This window comes from Myotis nattereri, assembly GCF_964212035.1.
Source record: "Myotis nattereri genome assembly, chromosome: 19".
NCBI lineage: Eukaryota > Metazoa > Chordata > Mammalia > Chiroptera > Vespertilionidae > Myotis > Myotis nattereri.
In genome coordinates this window covers 10,146,622-10,173,368 of record NC_138095.1, presented here as the reverse complement: position 1 = coordinate 10,173,368, position 26,747 = coordinate 10,146,622, and the positions used below count along the sequence as shown (strand labels likewise).

The 26,747-nt window shown below is 48.9% G+C and overlaps 1 protein-coding gene across 1 annotated transcript in view; it reads left to right on the top strand.

The window, feature by feature from the left end:
- The window catches only part of ACAD10 (acyl-CoA dehydrogenase family member 10), a 30,497-nt gene extending 8,898 nt beyond the window's left edge, over positions 1–21,599 (top strand). Inside the window, exons 6-20 of the mRNA XM_081113376.1 lie at positions 1,113–1,254; positions 2,308–2,376; positions 4,893–5,074; positions 6,021–6,171; positions 7,177–7,322; positions 9,311–9,484; positions 11,265–11,665; positions 13,709–13,849; positions 14,557–14,694; positions 14,795–14,885; positions 15,766–15,924; positions 16,554–16,726; positions 18,951–19,094; positions 20,097–20,174; positions 20,725–21,599. Coding sequence (XP_080969502.1) covers positions 1,113–1,254; positions 2,308–2,376; positions 4,893–5,074; positions 6,021–6,171; positions 7,177–7,322; positions 9,311–9,484; positions 11,265–11,665; positions 13,709–13,849; positions 14,557–14,694; positions 14,795–14,885; positions 15,766–15,924; positions 16,554–16,726; positions 18,951–19,094; positions 20,097–20,174; positions 20,725–20,865 — 2,330 coding nt within the window. The 3' untranslated portion in view covers positions 20,866–21,599. The remainder of the gene's footprint in view (positions 1–1,112; positions 1,255–2,307; positions 2,377–4,892; positions 5,075–6,020; positions 6,172–7,176; positions 7,323–9,310; positions 9,485–11,264; positions 11,666–13,708; positions 13,850–14,556; positions 14,695–14,794; positions 14,886–15,765; positions 15,925–16,553; positions 16,727–18,950; positions 19,095–20,096; positions 20,175–20,724) is intronic.
- Positions 21,600–26,747: the final 5,148 nt, after the last annotated feature.

Sequence of the window (26,747 nt, the reverse complement as noted above, 5' to 3'; positions counted from 1 at the left end):
ATGGATCCCGAAAGTCTCCTTGCCCTCTCTTCCTCTGGCAGCGGATGTGGCAGCCGTGCCTGCAAACAGCTGTCAGGGAGGAGAGGAGCCTGGGGACTGTAGGTGGCCCAGGGGCGCTTGAATGTTTCTCATTTTTTCGAGATGACAGCCTGTTTGTAAAGAAAACTTCAAAGTTGCATAAACAGAAAATGTGACAAGTTGTCTCCATCTCTTCAAAGGTCCCACCCTCCTTCACCTTCCACCCTCAGAAAAACAGGTGCCTTGTGAGCTTTTGAAGACATTTCTACCTGGTGATAAAGTTTCGCCTCACCCCGTTGGTCCCTGAAAAAGGCTGTTTGTATGGAGTTCATGTTGTGACGTGCCCTAGTGATTGGCACATTCTTAGTGCCTCCTCAAAGCTGAGGGGCCCTTTACCTATCCAAGTCCCAGGCAGGCCTGACCCCGCTTAGCTTCTGATGAGATCGGCGTGTTCAGGGTGGTATGGCTGCAGGCTGAGGGGCCCTTTCCAACCAACAGAGAACTCTGGCAAATGCCCATTTCCTGCTCTTCTGAGCGAGTGACATGAATCTCCGTCCAGAGTTTAGTCTTACTATGAAGCTGAGGGCTAAGTAGGATGTTTCTGTAAGAGAGACAAAGCATTCAGCCTGCCGGGCAGGGAGATCGCAGCTCATGAAAGCAGCTTTGGCTCTGGCTGTGGGCCCTGCTTAGCTCCTTTCAGCTGTCGCACCCGTGTCAGGCGTGGTTGGGCTGAGCATGGGCTGAGGGACACACAAGGGCACTTTTCATCTTCCGGCTTCAAGCATTCCATTTAGCAAGTTGGGTTGCCATGACTGTGCTTGTGGTTGATAAACACAGCTAAAAAGCTTTTCTTCACAGAGCAGGAGTTGGCAAGACGGACAAAATTGGACACTATACAAAGTGAGGACGTTATTGTGGTGTAAATCCAGTGGCCTAGCCACACTGCGTGGCCTGCGATTCTGGACCCGAGCTGGTGGGGCATGGTGCCATGCCTTCAGTGCATCCCAGACTCTGGACTCATTAGAAAGAAAGAACGTCTTTCCCCGTCTGCCCTTCAGAGCTGGTTTGAGTTTTCTTTGTTTTCAAACTTGCAGGCCCCTTGGAACTCCTTCAGTTTGATCATGGGCAGTCAAATCCAACGTACTACATCAAGCTGGCTGGTCATCAGCTGGTTCTGAGGAAGAAACCCCCCGGGACACTCCTTCCATCTGCCCACGCAGTGGAGAGGGAGTACAGGTAATACCCAGGGCCAGGCGCACCCCCCAGCTCCCCCTTGGCAGCTCAGCCCCAGCTCACCCGTCAGCACTCCATCAAGTGCCTTGAGACATTTAAAACTACAAGTGTGACTCTCCAAAATTATTTCAAGTAAGAACAGTAACCTAATTTCATTTTTAAAAAAATACATTTTATTGATTTTTTTACAGAGAGGAAGGGAGAGGGATAGAGAGTCAGAAACATCGATGAGAGAAAAACATTGATCAGCTGCCTCCTGCACACCCCCTACTGGGGATGTGCCCGCAACCAAGGTACATGCCATTGCCCGGAATCAAACCAGGGACCCTTCAGTCCGCAGGCCAACGCTCTATCCACTGAGCCAAACCGGTTAGGGCTTTTTTAGAACTTTTAGATGAAAAAAGGCATTATTAAGAAACTCTTTAGTTTTACCCTTAGCCTCAAAGACTCTAAGACCTTTAGTCTTAAAATCAATATGTTAGTGAGGCTACAACCCAACAAACATGACCACGAGTTGACTGTTGTTGGAACTGAGTGATGGGTACATGGGTTTGTTTTTATATGACTTTCTACTTATGTTTGATATTTTCCATAATAAAATGTTGAAAATAATAAAAGTATTATAACTCATCCCAAGTAAAATAGTTTGTTTTGAGACAGGAACATTTAAATGTAGTAGATTCACACAAAACTAGCTCTAAATCTCTGGCGAGTGAGTACTGAAGCCAGGAGAGGGCTCTGGGCTGGGGTTCCCCTTCCTCCCAGCCTCATACTGCTCTGCAGAAGGAAAGGTGCAGAGAGTAATATGGACAATGTGAGTTTAGTCTATTCAACTTAATGTAGTTATTGACTGGTTGATGTAGGCCTATAAGTTCACTATTTCTTTTTTGTGTTTCATCAGTTTTATGTTCTTCTTGCCTACTTTTGGGCCAATTGAAATGTTTTTAGAATTACATTTTAATTTCTGCACGGACTAATTTTTAAATGAGAAGATAATTGTAAGGAAGTCTCAGCAGTCCTTCCCGCAGTGGTGCACATTCTCCTTTGTCTTGGCAGGATCATGAGAGCCCTTGCGAGCGCTGGAGTACCCGTCCCCAAAGTTCTGGACCTCTGTGAAGATTCAAGGTGATGTTCCAATTGATTTATTTAATAAATTTTTATTGATTTCAGAGAGGAAGGGAGGAGATAGAAACATTAGTGGTGGAAGAGAATAATTGATCAGCTGCCTCCTGCACACCCCCACTGGGGATCAAGCCCAAAAGCCAGGCATGTGCCCTGATCGGGAATTGAACCGTGACCTCCTGGTTCATAGGTCAACACTCAACCACTGAGCCACACCATCCTAAACAGATTTATTTTTCCCGTTGTCTATTCAACCTACAAAAGAGAAAAGCCAGTACACTAACTCAGATTCTAGTTTGTTAGAGTAAGGACAAATAAATTTGATAGAAAAGAAACTTTATAGTAACTCCCCCAGAAGGTCATAGATATTTAAGTTATCCTGAAAGATAAAGAAATGCCTGCTTTTGTGAGAATTGGTAGAAAACATCTTTTTTCTTTTTCTTTTTCTTTTTAATCTTCACCTGAGGATATTTTTCCATTGATTTTTAGGGAGAGTGGAAGAGAGAGGGAAAAAGAGAGAAACATCGATGTGAGAGAAACACATCAGTTGGTTGCCTCTGCATGAGCCCTGACCAGGGCCCAGGCCGTGGAGGAGCCTGCAACCAAGGTACATGTTCTTGACTGGAATCAAACCCAGGACCCTTTGGTCTGCAGGCTGATCCTCTAGCCATTGAGCCAAACCAGCTAGGGCAAAAACATCTTTTTTTTAACATTCTAAAAATATATATCCATCTAGCTTATATTGTTTGCTTTTGTTTAATTCTTTTATTGTAGCCTTTCTAAACTTTTTAAATTGCTTTGTAATGTTTTTGAGTCTGTCCTTTTTCCTAACTTTATAACTATGAGAATTGTGAAACATACAGAAAGAATTGAAAGAAGAAATATTGTTTAAAAAAAGAAATAATAGTATAATGAGCACCCATTTATACTTCATCTAGATTAAACCATTGTTAACATTTTGCCACATTTCCTTTCAATATATGTGTGTGTGTATGTGCATATATAGATGTGTATGTGGATTATATATATAAATTAATTTTATATAAATAGTAACAATTGTATGTAAAATATTGGATATATCATAATATAATTAAATGTAATTATTTTATATGTAATTATTTTATAAATAAGTATATATTATGTGTATAAATTATTATTTTATTTATATAAATTATTTTTAGCTGAACCTTTGCAGTTGCAGGCAACATACATCTAAAAGTAAAGACATTTTCTTTTATAAACACAGCAGCATTATTACACTTAAGATAATTAAACATAATTTAATAGTCTAACTCAGTGGTCGGCAAACTGCGGCTCGCGAGCCACATGCGGCTCTTTGGCCCCTTGAATGTGGCTCTTCCACAAAATACCACATGCGGGCGCGCAGGTACAGTGCGATTGGAACTTCCTGGCCCGTGCACTGAAGTCGGTATTTTGTGGAAGAGCCACACTCAAGGGGCCAAAGAGCCGCATGTGGCTCGCGAGCCGCAGTTTGCCGACCACTGGTCTAACTTGACTAGCTCATGTTCAAGTCAGGATAAAGTTATAATGGTAGAAGTTTCAAAACAACTTTTTAGAGTAGTAAACTGATTTATAAAAATGACTAAAAGATGACATTTCAGTGTGTCACCTTGATCCTATAGCAGTGATGGCAAACCTATGACACACGTGTCAGAGGTGACACGCGAACTCATTTTTTTGGTTGATTTTTCTTTGTTAAATGGCATTTAAATAGATAAAATAAATATCAAAAATATAAATCTTTGTTTTACTATGGTTGCAAATATCAAAAAATTTCTCTATGTGACACAGCACCAGAGTTAAGTTAGGGTTTTTCAAAATGCTGACACGCCGAGCTCAAAAGGTTCGCCATCACTGTCCTATAGGGTGGTAGATGTGCCATTCATACCACTGGATAATAGTAAAAACAACAAGATGGAACATTTAAAAAAGGGCTTCTGTGTGAGTGGCACACGTAGAGCCCAATAAAAAGAAAAAAAGGGGGGAAAGAAGGGATGGTTATTGAACCCTCATTAGAACCAGACACATATGCCAGGCACTCCATACATACTTGCTCTTTTAATTCACAAAACTACTCCTTGAAGTTTTACATATTTAAAAACAAAAACAAAAGCTCAGAGAGGTTTAGTAAATCTCTCAGAATCACACTGCGAGAAAGGAGTAGAGATTCTATATGACCCCAAGCCCCACCTCTCAACATGCTGCTTTCCTAAGTCATTAACCTTATACCCATTCCAGTGGCTTCTGCATGCAGACCAAAGAGAAGAGAGGCATGCTGGCCCAGAAGTATGGGCAGGGCTGTGTGTGTGTGGATTGGTTTGGGAGGGAGAATGTATGACCCCCCCTGTGCTTATGTGCCAAGGAAAAAGGAAATGTCCAGTACGCTGGGTCGAATCCTTCCCCAGCGCTCAGCGTACACATGGGGTAGAAAGAGCGGGGCCATGACCAACAGCCTCCACCTGTGAGCCACTGAAGCACCCTGTCTGTGTCCCTCCCAGGGTCATTGGCACGCCCTTCTACCTGATGGAGTACTGCCCAGGCCTCATCTACAAAGACCCCTCTCTGCCAGGCTTGGAGCCCAGCCAGAGGCGGGCCATATACGCTGCCATGAACAGAGTCTTGTGCAAAATTCACAGTGTGGATTTCAAGGCTGCGGGCCTAGAAGACTACGGGAAACATGGTAAGCATGTGGCCGCCTGTCTTTCATGCTGAATGTTTCCTCACTGTTGCCTCTGCTTTCGGGATTTGCCTGGTGTCAGGGTGTTAATGCACCAAGCGGTTGCTAACAGTGAGGTGGGCTTACTCGCTTCCTACTTGAACATCCACTTTCATTTTACTGGAGGGTTGCTTACCTAGACATCCTAGGATGAATCTCTTCATGGGCTACAGAATCTCTCTTCCCTGCAACTTTTATCTCACTAGATCATTTAAATCTTTATTCCAACACTGGCAAACAGTAGTTAAGGTACCTTCACAACTGTCTACAGAATTTAGTATCAATACACTCATATAGAGGAAGCAAGGGAGGAAGACTCAGAGAGGTTAAATCAACTGGACACCCTGACTGTGAGCCAAGTTCACTCCAGAATTCCTTTCAGTGTCCAGTCCCAGATACAACTTACAAGTTCGTCAACTGTTGTACGTCTTGGGTTTCTTAGCAAATCCTGATGTATTTCTTACTGCATGCTAGGGAAAGCTTTGAGGGCTTTTCACATTTTATCCTCCCAACAACTCTATGAGGACCATCTCATCAACGAGGATACACGGAGGCACAGAGAACAGCAGAGCTGGGATTCAGATCCAGGCAGTCAGGCCCCAATGTCCATGCTCTTAGCCAACCACTGTTTAGCCAAAGAGGGATTTCCTAAAGGCTATTAGGAAGCTCATAGGACCTCTGAGAGGGCCAGGGAGAGGCCACGTGGCTGGGCACCATGCCCAAATCACACTGATGGAGCCAAGACAAAACAGCCGGTGGCTCTCACCTGGAACTATCCTGGGGGATATCCCCCAGTCATAGGATGATGATGCTACAGGGCATTGCAAAGGGTTTCACGGCCCTGGGTAGTTTTTGAAACCTTTGGAGCTTCTTGGAACGGTACACCCTGCCCTAACCCTCTTTCTCTCAGGGGACTATATTCCACGCCAGGTGCAAACCTGGATTAAGCAGTATCGAGCCTCAGAGACCAGCACCATCCCGGCAATGGAGAGGCTCATCGAATGGCTGCCACTTCACCTTCCCCGGCAGGAGAAGATCACGGTGGTGCACGGGGACTTCCGGTAGATGCGATGAGGGGTTAATATTTAATGTGAAAAATGATGGGAAGGGCATCTTAAGGGGAAATGAATCAGCTTGGCCCAATTGACAGTTGTGAATTATTCCCATTTCCTAGGATCACCCTGTGCATGGCCTTTCAGGCAGGCTTTCTCAGCCTTGGCTCTTCAGCTGTTTGGGGCCAGCTAATTCTTTATGCTGGAGTGGGGGTTCCTTCATGCTGGGGTGGTGGGGGCGCTGTTCTGTGCAGCTGCCGGGGTTATTGCCACACCTGGGTGTGAAGGTGCAGGCCTGTGCTCCGGTTATTCTACTGCATAACCCACTCCTCCAACACTGGCTGTAAACCATGACAGCAGTTTTTCATTTGCAAATCTGCTGTCTGGGGACGGAGAGCTTGTTTCAGCTGAGGTGGCTGGGAAGCTCGGGCTGGACCCAGAAGGCTCACTCACATGCCTGCACTGGGGCGGAGGAGACTGAACAGCTAGACTCCGCGGGCCTCTGTCTCTCTGTGGTTTCTCACATGGGCCCTCCAGGGTGGCAGCTTCTGGGTAGCGGGGCTTCTTACCTGGAGGCTCAGGTTCCAGAGGCGTGTGTTTGAGAGAGGGCCGGGCAGGAGGTCGCCTGTTCCTTCAAAAGACAAAGAATTAGAGTCTTTCTTTTGTGGAAGGAATGCCAAAGAATTTACAGACCTGCTTTAAAACCGTTACAGGGAGGGAGAAATTACCAGGTCCTAGAGAGGTTAGCTATGTAGAGAGGGCTCCCCGACCAGAGCCGTGGCCTGTGGGGGAGGAATACCGCCTGCCGGCCCCTTCCCATCTCCTGCTGGGGGCCCCATTGGCTGAGCCCAGCTGAGCCAGATGGCAAGGGAGCAGGTGGCTATAACCACAGCCCCTGCAGCTCAGGCTCCAGAGGCACACAGGGGCCACAGGAGCAAATGCCCAGCACAGGGTACACCCTTGGTGACCCGTCTTCTTAGTACTGTCTCTTCATTCCTTCTGTGGCTTATCCAGGCTGGACAACCTGCTGTTCCATCCAGAAAAGACCGAGGTGCTTGCTGTCTTTGACTGGGAACTTTCTACCTTAGGCGACCCCCTTTCGGACGTGGCCTACAGCTGCATGGCTCACTACCTGCCGCCCAGTTTTCCCATCCTGCGAGGTAGGAGCTGCCAGTGGGGAGAGGGAGGGATTAAGCCAGCTCCATTCTCAAAGCATTGGGCCCCACGCAGCAGGAGTAGCTGTGACTGGGCTAGTGCACGGAATTGAGGTCCAGGCGGTTTGGGTGGAAAATGCCTTTGGGTGCATTCTTGTCACAGTGCAGGGAAGTGGATGCAGAGAGACTATGAAGTGAGAAGGATATGCACACAGGCACTGCTTATGCTTCTATACAGCTAATTTCTAAAATTAAAAATACAGGTTTACTTAAAGTTAAAAATCTCAGTGGCACAAGAGATAACCACTGCCAATCTTTTCATGTCATCTGTTTCTATGTGTATTCATACATTTATTTAAATGAAAACGTAATTATATGATTTCACGACTTGCTTTTTTCACTTAATTATATGCTTTGGACATGTCTTCATGTCATTAAGTATTTCTTCTACAGCAGCGGTTCTCAACCTGTGGGTCACAACCCCTTTGAGGGTTGAACGACCCTTTCACAGGGGTTGCCTAAATACATCCTGCATATCAGATATTTACATTACGATTCATAACAGTAGCAAAATTACAGTTATGAAGTAGCAACGAAAATAATTTTATGGTTGGGGGTCACCACAACATGAGGAACTGTATTAAAGGGTTGCAGCATTAGGAAGGTTGAGAACCACTGTTCTACAGTCATCTACACTAATAAAAGAGAAAGATGCAAATAGACCATACCTTCGTGATGCCCACCAGCCAGCCAATCAAGAGTGAATATGCAAATTAACCCAACAAAGCTGGTGGCTTAATTTGCATACACAGGCGCTGAGCAGCCGGGGGCAGGGCAGGAATGCTTGCATCGTTGCCATGGCTACAACACCGGCATTCCGCACCACCCCAGCTGCTCCGGGCCTCTGGGCAGCATGGGAAGGCGGAAAGGTGGCTCCTGGCCTCTGGGAAGTGTGGGAAGGCAGCTCTGGGCCAGAACGGAGGTGGACAGGTGGCTCCGGCCAGGGCAAAGGCAGTGCCGGCAGCCAGGGAAAGGACGGCCCATTCTTGCACAAATCTTCGTGCATCAGGCCTCTAGTTTTTAATAATGGCATTGGATTTTATTGTATAGAATTAACTTAAACGAAACATTTGGTTTGACTCCTATTTGAATATTTAATTTGTTTTCAGTTTTTTTATATATTACCCCTTGTCTTCACAAAAAAAGCAGTGAACAACTTTGTATTAATATATTTATTTATATAGCCCTAGCTGGTTTGGCTCAATAGAGTGTCAGCCTGCGGACCTAAGGGTGTTGAGTTCAATTCCAGCCAAGGGCACATGCCTCATTTTGCAGGCTTCTCTGCAGCCTGGGCCCTGGTACGGGCACTTGCAGGAGGCAGCCAATCGATGTGTTCCTCTCACATCAATATTTCTCTCTGTATTTCCCTCTCTCCCACTCTCTCTAAAAGTCAATGGAAAAATATCCTCTGGTGAGGATTAAAAAACACACAAAACAAACAAAAATGAAAAAACAAATGTGTGTGTGTGTGTATTTGGCATAGTCCTAGGATAAATTCCTAGGAATGGAATATATTACCTGCTTCGGAACCATGAAAATGTTACAAATGAAGCAGATCTATAAAATGTTTTATGTGTTGTAATTTTCTTTTTCATAATTTGGTGGGCTCTTTCTCGCAATACCATTTTTCATCAAATGACTGATCAAAAATAATATGCATCCACGCTGAACTGTGGTCCTGATGGAGTGAGAAGCTCCTCATTCCTTCTCTTACTGCCAATTTAGCCTGAAACTTTCAAGAGCCAGTTTGGGACTAATAGCCTCCTGCCTGGATTCCAGCCGTCTGAGGGAGGAAGAGCCCTTGAAATAATGAGCTAACCCGCTGAACTGGCTGGGAAGCTAACTTCCAGGCGAGGAAGTGCTTTTCAGAATTTAAATTCTTGTGGCCACGGGAGTGGGGGTCACTGACTGCCCAGGATGCTCTGTCACCACAGGTCTGCGTGACTGCGATCTGACTCACCTGGGCATCCCTACTGCAGAGGAGTATTTCAGGATGTACTGTCTTCACATGGGGATCCCTCCCACTGAGAACTGGAACTTCTACATGGCTTTCTCCTTTTTCCGAGTGGCCGCGATCCTGCAGGGAGTCTACAGGCGCTCGCTCACAGGTAATGGGGTGGCCTGGGAGAGCCAGCTCGAGGGTCCCAATCAGCTTCTCCCCTGGAGACCCACAGAGGCATCAGAGGGACGGGTTTGGCCAGAATCTTTAAGATTCCATTAATTCAACCATTTGTCATTGAGTATATATCATATAGTTGTTTTTATTTTTATTGACTTTTTACAGAGAGGAAGGGAGAGGGACAGAGAGCTAGAAACATCGATGAGAGAGAAACATCGATCAGCTGCCTCCTGCACACTCCCCACTAAGGATGTGCCCGCAACCAAGGTACATGCCCTTGACTGGAATCGAACCCGGGACCCCCCAGTCCGCAGGCCGACACTCTATCCACTGAGCCAAACCGGTTAGGGCTATCATATAGTTTTGTTCTTGAAGATATTTAAACTTTAAATTTTGAGATAACATACATAAGAATTTTAAAGTGAAAACATACATGATAAGTTCAATCATATAGAATGATACAAAATTATTTTTTCTTCTCAGCGCCATTCCTCAAAGTTAAACACTACTGTTAAGAGTTTCTTGGGCCACCCAGTTTTTTCTATATGTCTACCTTCTCTCATTTTCTCCAAGTTTTATAAAAACTTGATCATCTTTCAAGGTGGCATGTACAGTCTGAGTAATGAGGGGGAAATGCAGTCCTGTGGTTTGCACTCTGCTCTGGAGCAAATGGATTTGGTTCCTAATTTGTAAGGAATAGCATATCCTTAACACCAAAGCTGCATGAAACGGCTCTTTTGAGAAGTTGGCCATGGCAGGAGCCAGAAGAAAAATAGGCCTCCATGAAGGTCCAAAGGGAATCAGGGAAACGGTCTCTTAGAGCAGCGGTCGCCAACCTTTTGGACCTCATGGACCACCGGTTGGCCACCGCTGTCTTAGAGCATGGAAATGCGGAAAGCCATCCAGGAGAGCCGGCTGTCCAAGGGCCCGCCACAGGGAGGCAGTGTCCACCTCCATGCGGTGCCCTGAGAGAAGCCTCACTGACAAGACGGTACCCTGTGATGTGTGTGTGACATTCTGGAAGAGACAAGCTATAGGGACAGAGATGAGTGTTACCAGGGGCGGGGGAAAGGGACACCGGAAGAAGGGATGATGGAAGTATTCTGTGTCATGATAAGGTGGTGGTTACCTGACTCAACTCCCAGAATTATATGCTTCATAAAGAGGGTGTATGTACACTGTACCTTAATTAAAAATTTTTTAATTCTTTTGAAAAAAAGTCTTGAGCATATTAAAGAAAGCAAGAGACGGTGAGAGCATGACTAGAGGGAGTTCTGTGATGCTGGTGATGGCGTTGATCTAACAGAGTGATGCCCAGAAACTGGCCATTAATCCAGCCACTGGTGACACTTATTACCAATGTCACAGCACGGGCAGCTCAGGGTAACACAGGGCTTCCTGTTGCCCATGGCTGGCAGCGGAAGTCATTGGGGTGTTACTGATGTAGTTTCTTTAGGAAAAGAAGAGAGAAAGAGCAGGAAATATACCAGCCAAGATCAACTTCTGGATCTCAGCCCACAAATGAAAGCTTGGGCACATTTCCTCCCTCTCAGACGCAAATCCTTGTCTTAAAGTGAAGATTAAAACAGTCACATTGCTCCAGGAATCCAATAAGCTATAATAACACATGTAAAGCACTTAACACCATGTCTTGGACATGGCAAGTGCTCAGCAAATGGTAGTAGCTGCTAAAATAATAACAACATTCTCATGAGTGAGTAGTATTATTAAGGGCGATTTGGGAGTAATCACTGTTTTTCTTTGCTTAGGGCAAGCGAGCTCAGCAACTGCTGAACAAAGTGGAAAGATGACTGAGTTTATGTCTAACCTGGCCTGGGAGTTTGCAGTCAAAGAAGGATTCCGGATTTTCAAAGAGATGCCGGCCACAAAGCCATTAACGAGGTCCTACCACACGTGGGCTGGTCCACGGTCCCTGCCGAGCACCCCAGGAGCGAGGAGTTATATCTCCCTTCCAGAACCTTCCTCAGCTCATGCCTCAAAGGGAGCTCTGGTTATCTCTCCAGAGGGCCTTTCCCCACCGGTCAGGGAGCTGTACGAGCGGCTGAAGCAGTTCATGGACCGGTACGTGTACCCCGCTGAGCCAGAGCTGCGCCGTCACCAGGCCTCCGCTGAGAGGTGGACCCCTTCCCCACTGGTCGAAGATCTCAAGGTAAAGCAGCCTTTCACGGGTCAGTGAGACCCGCTCACAGTGGCAGAGCATCAGCTCGCTCACCGGGCAGCTCTGTCCCCGCTCCAGGCAGTGCAGAGAGCGGGCTGAGCTGAACTACCTTTGCTTTCCACCACCGCCATTCCTGGCCTATGGTTTATGACCCCGGGGCAGGTGGGCTTACTATGCATATTTGAATTAGTAAATTTGGAACAGTGATATTATAGACATCAGTTAATAAAGCCTCTCTTTAAAGAATCTATAATGTCAAAGCTAAAGGGCCAAATCAGTTATAAACTGCTTGTGCTCTTGTCTCATGGCGACACCACTTTAGCTGAAAAACGGAAACACACTGTTCTGTCAGGATTGGTCTTGTCTTAGTTTTTAAGTTGAGATCTTCAGGAGCACCGATTTGCCTATGATACAGCCATCATCTACTTAAAAAAAATAGCATTATCACTTTTTTCTAATTACAAACCTATTGCAAAATTAACCAAAGCTCAAACGTGACAAAGTACATAACATAGAAAGAATTCTCTAACACCCTCCCCCTCTGAGATAACCACTGCCAACAATTTGGTGTATTAGGCTCCCAACTTCTTTTTTCTATCATATACTAACATATATTATTATTCCTATGTGGTTTTTTTTGTTTTTGTTTTTAAATATATTTTATTGAGCCCTGACCGGTTTGGCTCAGTGGATGGAGCGTTGGCCTGCGGACTGAAGGGTCCCAGGTTCGATTCCAGTCAGGGGCATGTGCCTTGGTTGCGGGCACATCCCCAGTGGGGGGTGTGCAGGGGGCAGCTGATCGATGTTTCTCTCTCATCGATGTTTCTGACTCTCTATCCCTCTCCCTTCCTCTCTGTAAAATACAGAAATATATTTTATTGATTTCAGAGAGGAAGGAAGAAGGAGAGATAGGAACATCAATGATGAGAGAGAATCATTGATTGGCTGCCTCCTGCATGTTCCCTACTGGGGAGACTGAGCCCACAACGCAGACATGTGCCCTGACCGGGAATCGAACCATGACCTCCTGGTTCATAGGTTGATGCTCAACCACTGAGCCACACTGGCTGGGCTTATTCCTATGTTTTAATGGAGTCATCCTATACATTCGAATCTCCTGCTTGCTTATTTGACTCTACGATATATCACCTTTGCATGCCAGCCCCTGGAGATCGACCTCCGAGGGGTTCTGCAGTGTGGGTGCACCGTAATTTGTCTGCCCTTCACCTGCCTGAGGGACACTGGTGTCTCAGCTTATAGCAGTGATGGCAAACCTATGACACACGTGTCAGAAGTGACTCGCGAAATCATTTTTTTGGTTGATTTTTCTTTGTTAAATGGCATTTAAATATATAAAATAAATATCAAAAGTATAAATCTTTGTTTTACTGTGGTTGCAAAGATCAAAAAATTTCTCTATGTGACACGGCACCAGAGTTAAGTTAGGGTTTTTCAAAATGCTGACATGTCGAGCTCAAAAGATTCGCCATCACTGGCCTACAGTTATGGTGCAAGCCACAGAAGCCAGCTCAGGGTCAGTTAAGGAGCCAAGGCTGTTAGCAAGCTGCTAACATGGACAGGGGGGCTAAAGACACAGCCTCAGAAGACAGTAGATGCTGATTCAGGGTTCTCCTCATGCACCAGAGCAGAGCCACTGGGGCTGCAGACAAGTGTACTGGGCCTGGTCCCTATCAGGTGTGCCGAGGAACCCCCAGTCTCCTGTCCACAGGGAGCTTGTTCTCAGATTTGTCATGACATTAGTCCTGCCAACGGCGATGGCAGGTGGGGCCGAGGGGAGTCTGGGGGAGTGAACTGACGGCTGCCGTCAATGCCAGGACTTGGCCGTCCCAGGTCTCCTCGGGCTCATGCCACCTCCAGATCCAGCCGACGGTGCGGACTCACGTAATTATTTTTGGCACACACCTCATCTTCGGCTGTCTTTCCTCTTCCCTCCGGTCCCTTTCATCACTGGTCACAGGCCAAAATGAAACTAAGCCATCCACTCTGCTTCCCTGACTCTTTTTCCCATGCTAGGAGAAAGCCAAGGCCAAAGGACTTTGGAACCTTTTCCTACCCTTGGAGACTGATCCCGAGAGAAAATACGGAGCAGGACTGACCAACGTCGAGTATGCGCACCTGTGCGAACTCATGGGCATGTCTCTGTACGCTCCCGAGGTACCTTCTGTGATGTTCTCCGTGCGTGAGGATGTCCTTGTCCCCCATAGCCTGTGGGTCACCCTTCTGGGCAGACAGCATTTCCTCCAGCTCGGGCTGGACTCAGGAGCCCAGATACAAACTTAACTTTTCCAGTGAGGGAGGGCAGCTATGGGCAGGTGGCTGGACAGAGCAGGAAAGCAGCTAGCGCTGGAGTCTTCTGGGAAGACGGGAGCCGTGTGAGGCATGAGCCTGGCTGGCGTCTGAGTCTCCAGCCCACTAGCTCCAGTCTCCTTTCAACAAAGGAGGTCGATGGCTGGGCTTTATAGGCTCCGAAATACTATCTTCAGAATGTCTGTGTCTTTGCGTTTCTCTGAGAAGAGGAAGAACTTTTTTTTCTCCTTAATATGTTTTATTGATTTTTTACAGAGAGGAAGGGAGAGGGATAGAGAGTTAGAAACATCGATGAGAGAGAAACATCGATCCGCCCTGCACACCTCCTATGGGGGATGTGCCCGCAACCAAGGTACATGCCCTTGACCGGAATCGAACCTGGGACCTTTCAGTCCTCAGGCCGATGCTCTATCTACTGAGCCAAACCAGTCAGGGCAGAGGAAGAACTTTTGCTCAGGGTGTCAGAGGGCCTGTGACTTGGAAGATGCCCTGTCCCTGGGTATCTGAAGTGTTAAATATGGAATGAGAGTCACCTTCATGCTTTTCCTTTTCAGATATTTAACTGCTCCGCTCCAGACACGGGGAACATGGAGCTCCTGGTGCGCTACGGCACCGAGGAGCAGAAGGCCCGCTGGCTGACTCCGCTGCTGGAGGGGAAGGCCCGCTCCTGTTTTGCTATGACTGAGCCCCAGGTACCACCCACAGGGGCTTATCGGGCCACACCCTCGCCAGGCCCAGATGGACTCCGCATGGGGAACCTTGCCATCCTAAGTGGAGTGTACTCTCACTCAGGTTGCCTCATCGGATGCCACCAACATTGAGTCTTCCATCAGAGAGGAGGATGGCTTCTATGTCATCAACGGTCACAAGTGGTGGATCTCAGGTATTTGGCCTAAAATCATCTCTCAGTCACACTTCAGTGGGTCCGTGTGATGGGCATGTCTCTCTGTGCCCTGCTGAAGCAGGATAGCAGCTCCATTCCCTGTTGATGCAAAAGAGATTCCGTCTCTGTGCTCCCAGCCAACGCCAGGAGAACCGGAGGTTCTGCGTGGGCCAGGATGACCGCGCCGGGGACAGTTCTAGGAACCTCTCACCCCCCCCACCTCCCCGCTCTCTTCATCCTACCCTCGGAGAGGCAGAAGGTCACTTCCTCAGTGGCTTCTCCTTGCTGCGAGGTCAGGGGGCTGCATCAGAAAGCTCGTGATAACCCGCCATTCATCGCAAGCTGACTCTGCAGGGCCCTCCATAGGTGCTGCAAGAACCACACCTCACTGAGTCCCACACCTCCCCAGGGGGTCATATTATCATTCCCATCCCCACTTTACAGAGGAGGAAACTAGGTCCGAGAAGTGATGGCAGGTACCAGCTACCCCCTCACAAGAAGGTAGGGAATCCAGAGTTCAGGGTTTGCCTGATTCTGAAGCCCGTGCCCAAAGCCATTATGTTCACACCGTCTGTGGGAACAGCAGAACGCTGCCAGGGACAGAGTACCAGTTTTCTGCCTCTTGTCTTTATATTTTTCAACTCTGCATGGCGCTTTTTAAAAAATTGCTCTTATGATGTTGGATTCATTCCTCACTGGGACGAAAACCAGCCGCTCTCATTCCTGGTCCAGGCCTGCACGTAGGCATCTGATTATGTGAGTCTTAAAGAGCTCTGTCGGCTGCTGGCTTTGGCTTTCCTGGACCAGGACTGCGTCTGTGAAGAGATCTGATGGCCTTGGTGTCGGATGGTGAGGGTCTGTCTCTCTCCTTTCCTGGCAGGCATCCTGGATCCTCGCTGCCAACTCTGCGTGTTTATGGGGAAAACAGATCCGCATGCCCCACGCCACCAGCAGCAGTCCGTGCTTTTGGTTCCCATGGATACCCCGGGGATAAAAGTCATTCGGCCTCTGACGGTGTATGGGCTGGATGATGCGCCAGGTTAGCCCCCACGCCTCTCCGTCTGTGTATGAGTCTGGGCCTGGGAAACATCTGGATGCAGCACCTCTAAGGGCATGATGACATTCCGAGGGCCACATGCTCCTGCCTTTCATTTCCAAAATATCAACCACATAGGCAAATTCCATACAGGCATTTATACTTTTTTTTCACTTCTGAACTTAGAAGATGAGCCCGAATCTGTGAGATAAATGGTCACTCAGGACAGTAGTAGGAAGTGCACTCTAAACTTTCTCTTCTAGATCCCGGCGGTCAGCTGACCAGGCTGGAGGTCCTCTTCCGTCTGCTAACAGCATTCACGTGTTTCCTTTCAGTGACTGAGGGATCGCTACACAGTTAGAGTCCCATACTCCCAGGAAGGTTCGCTTACAGTAGTCATTACGTTTTAGAAGAGGAATGGCAGACTATTCATTTGATATTGTAAGTCAGTGATTATTTTTCCATCTTTGATAGGCTTCTTCCTGCCCTACTCCCCAACCATGCCCCAGTTAGAAGGCGGAGTAAAAGGCAGGAGAGTTGCCAGCAGGTGACTAGAACTGAGGCAAGGGATAAATGCATCCAACGTGGATAGGTAGGTGGATCTCTCAGGGGGAACCATTTGGATCTTTCAGGTGGCCACGGTGAAGTCCTGTTTGAGCAGGTGCGCGTGCCCAAGGAGAGCATGGTCCTGGGCCCTGGCCGAGGCTTTGAGATCGCCCAGGGCCGACTGGGTCCCGGCAGGATCCATCACTGCATGCGGCTGATCGGGCACTCGGAGAGGGCCCTGGCGCTCATGAAGGCCCGCGTGAGTGCTTCCCCTGGCGCCTGGATCTGACCCAGAGCCTGCTGTCTCTCTTGCTGTCGGACCTTAAATCCTAACTGTTTTCTGAGAGCCGACTTAGCAGGTGAAGCAAGGTGACGTTTTTGCCAGGAAGCTGTGTGCCTGTCTTTGCTTTGCATCTGCTACTTTGCTGAAGTTTGAGTCGGAGTAGAATGGGTCTTACTCTGTTGAGGTGGCCAGAAGGAAAAGGCTGGGCTCTGGAGCAGCAGAGGGCAAGGTTCCAAGGTCCAAAGGGTCACGGGCTGCAAAGGGCCATTCCTGCTACTCACTCATCTTTAAAAATCAGGTACCAGAAAGAACCCCCGTCAGTGGCTTATGTCCCTGGAGTTCCAGCCGCTAGCCCTGTACCATCCTCCTCCCTGAGCATGTCCAGAAAACTGTTCTGTTGTGACCCCCCTCAAAGACTGGAACCCCACGCAACAGAGAGCTTTTGCTGGGAGTGATCATTCACATCAGCGGTATCGATTCCACAAAGTTCAAGCAAACCCTTGAAACCAAACAAATCTCTCATAAGAAACTACATGAAGATCAGAGGCAATGCAGTGCGTTTGGATTACTGAGCAAACCTCTGTGATTTACAGCCTTTTGAGTTGAGGCTGACCAATTTTTTCCTCCCTAAATAAAATGCTCTTTTCTAAGGGCTCAGAATGGCACTTCAGCCCCACCTGCCACTGGAATGCAGACCAACCTTGCTGCAGAGCATTTTTTGTCCCAGGTCTTCAGGAGGACGGGGCACTGACGTGGCAGCTGCACATGCAGGACTTGGCCGCAAGGAACTAACTAGGAGTCTACAAAAGATTTGATACTAGGAGGTTCACCACAGCACTGAGCATAATAGCAAAATGTTGGGAACAGTCGGTAAGACTAATAATTAGAGCCTGGTCAGATAAACCCTGGTATAGGCATGCACAGAAATTCCAGAATGAATCTGTAGGAATCTATTTCTTAACATAAAGAAATGTTCACTGTATACTCTTAAATGAAAAGAAGCAGGCTACAAAGCCATAGAGTATGACTCTATTTTTATTAAAAAACTAGAGGCCTGGTGCACGAATTCGTGTACCAGTGGGATCCCTTGGCCTGGCCTGCGGGATTGGCCTGAAACCAGCTCTCCAACATCCCCTGAGGGGTCCCGGATTGCGAGAGGGTGCAGGCCAGGGACCCCACTGGTGTATGATTGAGGCTGGGGAGGGACGCAGGAGGTTGGCCAGCTGGGGAGGGACCTTAGGAGGGCTCCAGAGTGTGTCCAGCCCATCTCGCTCAGTCCTGATTGGCTGGACCCCAGCAACAAGCTAATCTACCAGTTGGAGTGTCTGCCCCCTGGTGGTCAGTGCGCATCATAGCGACTGGTTGACTGATCGACTGTCTGCCCCCTGGTGGTCAGGGCACGTCATAGTGAGCGGGTGAGCAGCCTTAGCATATCATTAGCATATTATGCTTTGATTGGTTGGACGACCGGACACAGCATATTAGGCTTTTATTATATAGGATGCATACAAAAAGTCTAGAAGAATAGCCACCAAATAGCCACTGTAAGTAACTAGATGATAGGATAACAGGTGTTTCTATTTTTATCTGAAAATTTATACTTTTTCTGCCATGAGATATAATATATATATATGTGTATGTATGTGTGTGTGTATACACACACACACACACACACACACACACACACATAATTGTTTTTAGTTAAAACAAATTAATAAAACTAAACTAACAACAACATGAAAGAATCCCTTGTAAGCTTTTCTGATTGCTGGTGTCCTTTGCAACTGTCCATAACAGTTGCCCACCATGGCACCCAGATGCAAAGCTGGGCCTTGGTCAGCAGAGGGCACCCTCCCTCACCTGTGTGAGGTGCCCACAGTCATCATCTAATTCTCAGAATAGCCCTGGGCCAGATGCTGGCTCAGATCCAAAAGAACTGTTCCTGTCTGGCACCCAGAAGGGGCTGAATTGCTGGAGTAAAGGACTTCCTGGAAGTAACCTGTGCAGCCACCACGTTGACTGGCTCTGCAATATACATGAATGCTGTCTGCATCTGGATCTTCTCCCTGGAAATGGACTGTGGCTAGAGGGCTGGCAAACTGGCTGAGCTACACACTCCTGCTTCCGCTCCCTGCCCTCTCTTGTGCACGCCACACCCCTCCTCTGCGGGTGTCTCAAGCTGTGTCTCTTGTGTCCACAGGTGAAGTCCCGTGTGGCCTTTGGGAAGCCCCTAGTGGAGCAGGGCACGCTCCTGGCAGACATCGCCCAGTCGCGCGTGGAGATTGAGCAGGCCAGGCTGCTGGTGCTGAAAGCTGCGCACCTCATGGATGTGGTAGGAAATAAGGTAGGAGGCCAAGGGGCCTCACAGAGGATGGGTCCTGAGGTCGGTCACATGAGGGAATCCGTTCTGGGAATCTACAGCCACTGGCCTGCCTTCCCAATCAGCAAACCCTGGAGAAAGAGCCTGGCTTCTTGACATTAGTAACTTTGCTTCAACTCTGCTTGGAACTGTTTGGGCAGCTTTTCAAACATGGAAAAGGCGCACTAAAATAGGACTGGGCTCCCCATTTACTGAGCCAGTGAACTTCGGGGCCCAAGATAGTGGGCCTGACAGGGTCACACGGCCCCCTGGCCTCAGCTCTGCCCCAGCCTAGACTACGAGGCCCTGTCAGTGCAGGCATCAGGCAGGCTAAGAATTCACAAGAGCAGCTTTATTTTCAAGCCTGACATTATTCCTTAAATGGCTTTCTGAGTGCCTTGAATGGCACGATGCCTACATTGACCTCTGCCCTCTCCAGCTCCGTAGGACAGCCTTTAACCCTTAGCCAGGAGGCCTCAGTGGTGAGGGGGGATGACACAGGCTCAGATTCCCAGCTCCTTGGCGCTCTAGTGCTGGGTATGGTGGAGGCTCTCGGGCCTGGTGCCAATGCCCCAACACAGGGCAGAGTCTTGCAGCTTGGTCTCCAGAGCCCTGGTTGGTCAAGGTCCACTGTCAGGTTGGAGCTGGCTGACACTGTGATCAAAGCAGAAGCCACTCCCCACTCTGCCTTTGGAGTGAGCTGGTGATGCTCCCCATCATCTGGGAAGACATCTGTGTGCCCGAGTCTGTCCTTGACCAGGCACCTGCTCACACCTCACCACATCCTGAGTCACCCTCACAGTCCCCACCACTGCGCTTCCCTCCTCCCAGGTGCTGGGCATGGGCTGCCTCACGGAGCTTGTGGTCCAGCTGGACCTCAGGTCTCTGTTCTGGCCAATGTTTCTGCAGCTCCCGTGAAACTGCTTATTCCTCCAACCATTCTGCCCCGGGGTCTGCCCGTCTACTCTCATCTCCTCTTCCTTGCAGGCTGCAGCGCTAGATATTGCTATGATTAAAATGGTGGCCCCATCCATGGCGTACCGCGTGATTGATCGCGCTGTTCAGGTGAGCAGACTGTGGACCGTGGGCTCTTTGAACCACTTACAGCACATGCAGAGCTCCCTCACCTTCAGCTGCCCCACTCCCGTAAGCTCCAGCAGTCGCCTGGTGTCACACTCAACACGCATGTCGTTTTCCTTCTTTGGCCTCGGGACAACCCTGCACGACGGCCACATTCCTACTCCCACTTAGAATATGAGGAGACAGGCACCGAAGAGTGAAGCAGCTTGTCCAGGGTTACTTGGCTTGGAGGCAGCTGATCTCAGACTTACGGGAACTTGGTCCTTGTTACACCAGAGCCCTGCCTCCTAGCCATGCGGGATGTCTCCTTCCCAAATCTTAGCACCTGGCCCCAATGTAGACTTCCCGGTGACAGGAGTTATTTACCAGAGCGGGTGTGAGGGGACTGGTGTCCATGGGACGGCAAGTGTGGCCCCCTGCCGTCTTCCGCAGGTGCTGTCACACAGGCGTTCTGAGCCATCTGTGCAGGCCACGTTCCCGGGGCTCTCCGATGCGGGCTCACTGGGGCTTCCTTCCCCCCTGCCCTGTCTGCCAGGCCTTCGGAGCAGCAGGGCTGAGCGGCGACTACCCGCTGGCTCAGTTCTTCGCCTGGGCCCGAGCGCTGCGCTTTGCGGATGGCCCTGACGAGGTGCACCGGGCGGCGGTGGCCAAGATGGAGTTGAAGAACCGCATTTAGGCTGCAGGACAGCAGGAGCCAGACGTCCCTGCCGGCCGAGACACCCAAACACGCAGTGATGCATTTTGAAAGGCCTGCTACATGTGATTTTTGCACCCTGTCGGCAGCTGAAACTGGGACAGTCCCTGCACACACCTTTCTGGGTCCCCACAGAAGGCGTTTCCGTGAGAAGCCCCGGGTCGGCGGTGTCAGGCAAGGAGGAAGGGCATTGGCTGGGAGCTGGGGGTCGGGACAGAGCCTGGGAAGCTGGTCTCCAGTCTCAGTGCTGGGCAGGCAGCCCGTGCGTCCTCTCTCTCTGACAGTGGTGTGCTGAGGTTGTGGGGATCTGGGTAAATAGTAGGAGCCCTGCTGGATGGTGTACCTGTGCTTGCACCCCGATACGGGGGTGGGGGAGCTTCCTGCTCTGTGGACCCCCTTCCCTTTGAGCCAAGGGGCAGCCATGATGGGCTGCATCTGAAGACCCAGGCCGATGGCTGCTGGGAAAATGAAACCGAAATCATGAAGCCACTGCCATCTGATTTTCTTCGTTTGAATATCCACAACACAGAACACTAATTAAGATATTTTGTAAAGGGGCTTTGGGAACACAAAAGAGTAAGAAAATACATCTCAGAGACTTCATGAATGTCTGTATGTAATACAAAAGGAACTGAGAATAAAGGTTCAAGGAGACATGTAATACGTTCAACAATAAAGATAAAAAAAAAGAGAGAAAATAAAGGTTCACGATCAGCCCTCTGTCGCAGAGTCATTTGTCTCCTCACACTTGTGTTTACACAGGATCCTGCCCAGGGCATTGGCCCACGTGTGGGCCACCACCACTGCTCATGTGAATGCCACCAAAGGCCTATGGCTTTCTGAGGACCCCTGTGCCTTCCCCAGTCCCATCCACGCCGTAGTCAGAACATGTTAGGGGAGGGGAGGTGGCCGATTATACGCCATTACAATGTAGAGAGCAGCGACCTCCCCTGGGAAGAGGGTAGTAATGCTCACTTACTTGAGGTCTGAGTTCTTCCAGAAATGGACGCCCCAGGAGCCCAGGTAGCTTGTGGAGATAAATCTCCAGCTGTTAGGACCCCATCTGCTAATCTCATAATTCATGGGGATCTGGCCAACAGTGGCCCATTTCAGGTCAGACCAGATGGGCGGGGACCGTCCCCCTAGTCTGCTGCTTCACCCAAGAGTGCCCACCCGCGTCAGCCAGAGCCACGTGCCTTCAGGGAGAGTCTGGCGGGGCTGGTGAAAGGGCTCCCCAGTGATTTGGGGAGGCAGGCCCTCTCCAACCACAATGCTTGTTGCTCATGAAAGGTCAAGTTAAGTTGAAGCCCTCACACTAATGCCAGCACAGCATCAGCCACACTGGTAAAGAACCTTTTGCAATATCTGTTGGGTTTCCAGCAGCCTCAGCTCTTGCTCCAGGCCTCAGCAGGAAGGAGGGTGTCTGGCTGCCTTGGCCAGTGCCTGACACATAGCATATGCCCCTCAAATTCTCCTGTGGTCTCTGAGGTTAACCTTGCTTAACTAGTTCACAGGCCAGTGCGGCTGCAGAGATGAAAACGAGCCCTGCTGCGGGGTGACCCATGCCTCCCTCAGATATTCTGCTGCAAAGGTGGGGCAGCGAGCACTGCCTGCAGAAGGTCAAGTCACAGGGACACGGCTCCAGCCCTCAGCCAGGCCTCCAGTTCTGTTCAACTGTTCCACGCACACTGTCAGCGCGCCCCAGCTCTGGGCCCCGCACCGTCCTCGCCTTGGGGATTGTGCGGGAAACAAATGCAGGCAAAGCTGCTGCTCTCAGAGCTCACATCTCGAGCGGCGGGTGGTGGTGAGTGGCGAGACTGTGGTAGGCACTGCTAGCGGTTGGGGAGCTGGGGGTTCAGGGGAGCGCTCTTTCCAGACCTGCATGACAAGACGGGGCAGGGTGCTCCAGAAGGAGCTGTGAATGCAGAGGCCCCGGGAGCTGGGAGGTCGCCCAGTGTGTCTGGGACGAGGAGCGGAAAGAGTAGGAGCTGCCCGGCCATGAGGAGCCACCGGGACCTTGGTCAGGAGTTTGCTGTGGATTCTAAATGTGACAACAGGGTGAGTTCAGGTAGTGGTTTGACAGGGCTTGATTTGAGTTTAAAAATATCCCCTGTTCCTCAAAGTTCACCCAGACGAAGAGGAAGAAAGGAGGCTGGCAGCCAGCTCACAGTGCCTGACACTGCAGAGGGCTCCAAATGAACCCTGCAACATTTTTAAAAAGATAAAAGGAAGGGTGGGCAGGGCCTTCAGAAGATATGAATAAAGGATCCAAAGATCCTCTGCACCTTCAGCAAACAATGGGCATTTCTGCTTGGCCAAACGCGGTAAACGATCTGGTGGTGCCCTGGGCACTGTGCTTCTCTGGAGTGGAAGTGAGTGTGCGACTGGGGGTGCGTGCTTGGGCATGAGTGAGCTTGGGGTAATGATCGTGCCTGACCAGTTTATCTGTGGAGAACATCTTGGCACCATCCCTACGTGGTTGGACCTGCCTTATTAGCCTGTCTTGGGGAAAGGAACAAAATGTGATCATAACATACTTATGACTTTTCCTGTCACAGCAGTATTCTACCCCAAAGCAACTGAACACACTCTTCTGCTGCTATCTTGGCAAACAAGGGGGCTAAACTGAGCCCTCCCCGGCAGTCCAGCGCCAGTCACAGGACCACAGGGTTCCACCAGAGATGCCAACTCTGGTGGGATTTTTCATCCTTTCCTGCTCTTCCTTCTCCTCATCCCCCCTGCATCGAATTGTGGTCTTGGCATTCACAAACTGCCTGTGTTGCCAAGTGCTGACTTCAGATAATTCCAGAATAACCCTACAGAGGCGGATAGAGACAATTCCAAGCAATTCACTTGGGTGGGGCCCCTTCAGGGCAGCAGCTAGAAGTTATGCTGAAAGTGTTCTCCTCTGTGGTGGCCTAGAGATGGCCCTTGTCTGTCAGCACCCAGGCCTTCAGGGTTTCTTAGGGAGGCCTTGAGGATGCCAGGGCCTATCTGTAGTCAGAGCAAAATGCTGCACAGGCCCAAGGCTGAAGTGTTAATTGAGAATCTCAGAGACATCTAGGTCTGTATCTATCCTGCCCTGTGTGGGGCCACATGGCTATTCTCCTCACTCTTTGGCCCTCTAAGGATACTTTGCTTTTTTCAGCTCCTTTTCTGGCAGTGAGTCCACAGATGAGGGATAGTGGAGAACAAGAGAGAAAGTTGAACCTAGAGAAAAGAGATTTAAAAAACAATCGGAACAAAGAATTTAAGAGTAAGAAAGCAGAATGAATGGTGGAAAAGAGAGAAGAGCCAATACAGACTGTCAGGGAAAAATCTAGGTTGAGAGTTACATTGTTCTATTAAGTTTTTATTAATGATTTGGACAGACTGAGCCACATGAGCTACAATTATATTAGGTCTTCAGTACATCGATGCTTCTCCTCCCTTCCCTCCCTTCTACTCTCTCTAAAATTCAATGGGAAAAGCCTGGCCGGCGTGGCTCAGTGGTTGAGCGTTCACCTATGAACCAGGAGATCATGGTTCGATTCCCGGTCAGGGCACATGTTGTGGGCTCCATCCCCAGTGTGGGGCCTGCAGGAGGCAGTCAATCCATGATTCTCTCTCATCATGGATGTTTCTATCTCTCTCTCCCTCTCCCTTCCTCTCTGAAATCAATGAAAATATATTTTAAAAAATCAATGGGAAAAAATATCCTCAGGTGAGGATTAACAACAGCAGCAAAAAAAGAAAGCATTGGCAAAAAAAACCCAAACCAAAACAAAACAAAAAAAAACCCCAACCCCTCCCCCCCAAAAAAAACCCCCCTGTAAAACAAAAACAGAAGGCATAAACTAAATAAAGACACATGAGGATTGGCAGAAAGTATTTGCATCAAATATGACAGACCCAATGTTAATTGCCTTGATATCTATAAAACACCTACAAATCAATTTTAAAGAAACCAACAGTCTGATGACAAAATGAACAGCTTATAGCAGAGGAAGAACAGGTGATTTCATACTAGTATAGGCAAAGATGCTCAAGCTCACTCCTAAGAAGATAAATGTAAATTCATGTGATAGAGAAATGTTGTTTTTCACCTGATTAGCAAAGCTAAAATAATCTGATAAAATGTATCCGTGAAGGTGTGAAGAAACTCAGTCATGACAGCAGGCGGGGCATAAATTAAACCTCTATGAAGGGTAATATCATAACATCTATATTTAAATTGTAAATATCCTTTGACTTAGCGGTTCTGTTTTTATGACTTTCTCAAGTATGTCAAGGATATACATTTCTGAGTTGTTTGAGCTGGCAAAAGATTGGGAACAAGCTAAATGTGTCCACCCACAGGAAATTCATTAAATAAAAATGATACATGTATCTGTTGGCGTTCTGTGTAGCTGTTAAAGAAAATGGGACGCTCCTGTGTGCTGTTACAGAATCATCTCCCACACACATTATTAAGTGAAAAGCAAGCTGTTTTGGGAAAGAGGAGGTGGGGCTGGGGATGCATTCAGAGGAGACAGAGAGACTCTCTGCAACAGATCTCCAAACCTATTTCCCCTTCCTTCTGGGCATACAGTTTGACGGACTTCCCCAGACTCCTATACAGTGGGGCCTTGACTTACGAGTGTCCCAACTAACAAGTTTTTTGAGATACCAGCTGTCTATCGGCTGATTTTTTGCTTTGAGTTGACAGAGTAATTTGAGTTAACGAGCTCCTTAACGAGCTTGGTCTCCGAACGAATTAAACTCAATTAAACTCGTAAGTCAAGGCCATGAAACAGGGCTCAGTCTACAAAACTTTCCCATGTGCCAACCTTAATGCTTTTTTCTCCTCTGGATGTGACTTTGGGAATCAGGTGTTGACATCAGAGTCACACAAAGAAAAGTGCCCGGGTCCCTCCTTTCGCCTGTAGGGGAACGAGCGTCTCAATGGGAACGGGACTGGATTGCCGTTAGGCACTGGACTTCCACGGCATTTGCTTTGGCAGCTCTGTTAACTATTATGATGTCCTTTTGATAATCACACTAGCGCTTCAAGGGAAACAAGAAACCACACACACACACACACACACACACACACACACACACACACACACTGCTGGCTTCTTTCAGACTGTGGATCGACACCTTTGCCTGGTACTTCATGGCTGGGCCTTGGGCCACCTCTTTGGCCTCAGTCCAGGGGCTGGCGCCTCACACAGCAACCCATTGCCTGGATGTGTCCCTTTCCTGCTCCTCTGCTGTGGAAACCTCCTGCCAGGTGTCCTCGCCTCTTCCTCGGGCTTTTGCTGACAGTTATCTGGCTGGAATGCACACATTGGACAAGTAACCATCCTCCTCACTATTCAACACGTCTCACTCCTCCCAGCATCCTTGCCCAGCCCCCGATGTCCATGGAATAAAACAGTTTGCGAGATCCTAACTTCCACCCCTGCCTTCCTGTAGTCCATTCTCCACAGACCAAGAAATCAGTAAGTTTAAGAGGCCGATTAAGTCATCCTTCCGTTCTAGACCCCTTACCACCACCCCTAGGGCCATTCCTGCCTTGGCCCCGCCCACCTTCCTCCTCACCTCACCTCCCGACACGCTCCCCTAGTTGACTTGGCTCCATTCTTTCCATTTCTCTGACACGCGCCAGGGTGATCCCAATTCCAGGCCCCTGCACTCGCTGCCCCCTCCCCCTGCAATGCTCTTAGACCTTTCACTTTACCATCCAGGCCTCACATGCCACTTCCTGGCCATGGGACCTAAAAATCAATGCCTTCTGCCCCAACCCTGTCTTCACCCTGTTCATCCCCTTCTCATCCCTGCACCGTCTGCAACCGCTCGCCTTTGGGTTAACGTCGGCCTCGCCCACTGGTGCGAGGCCC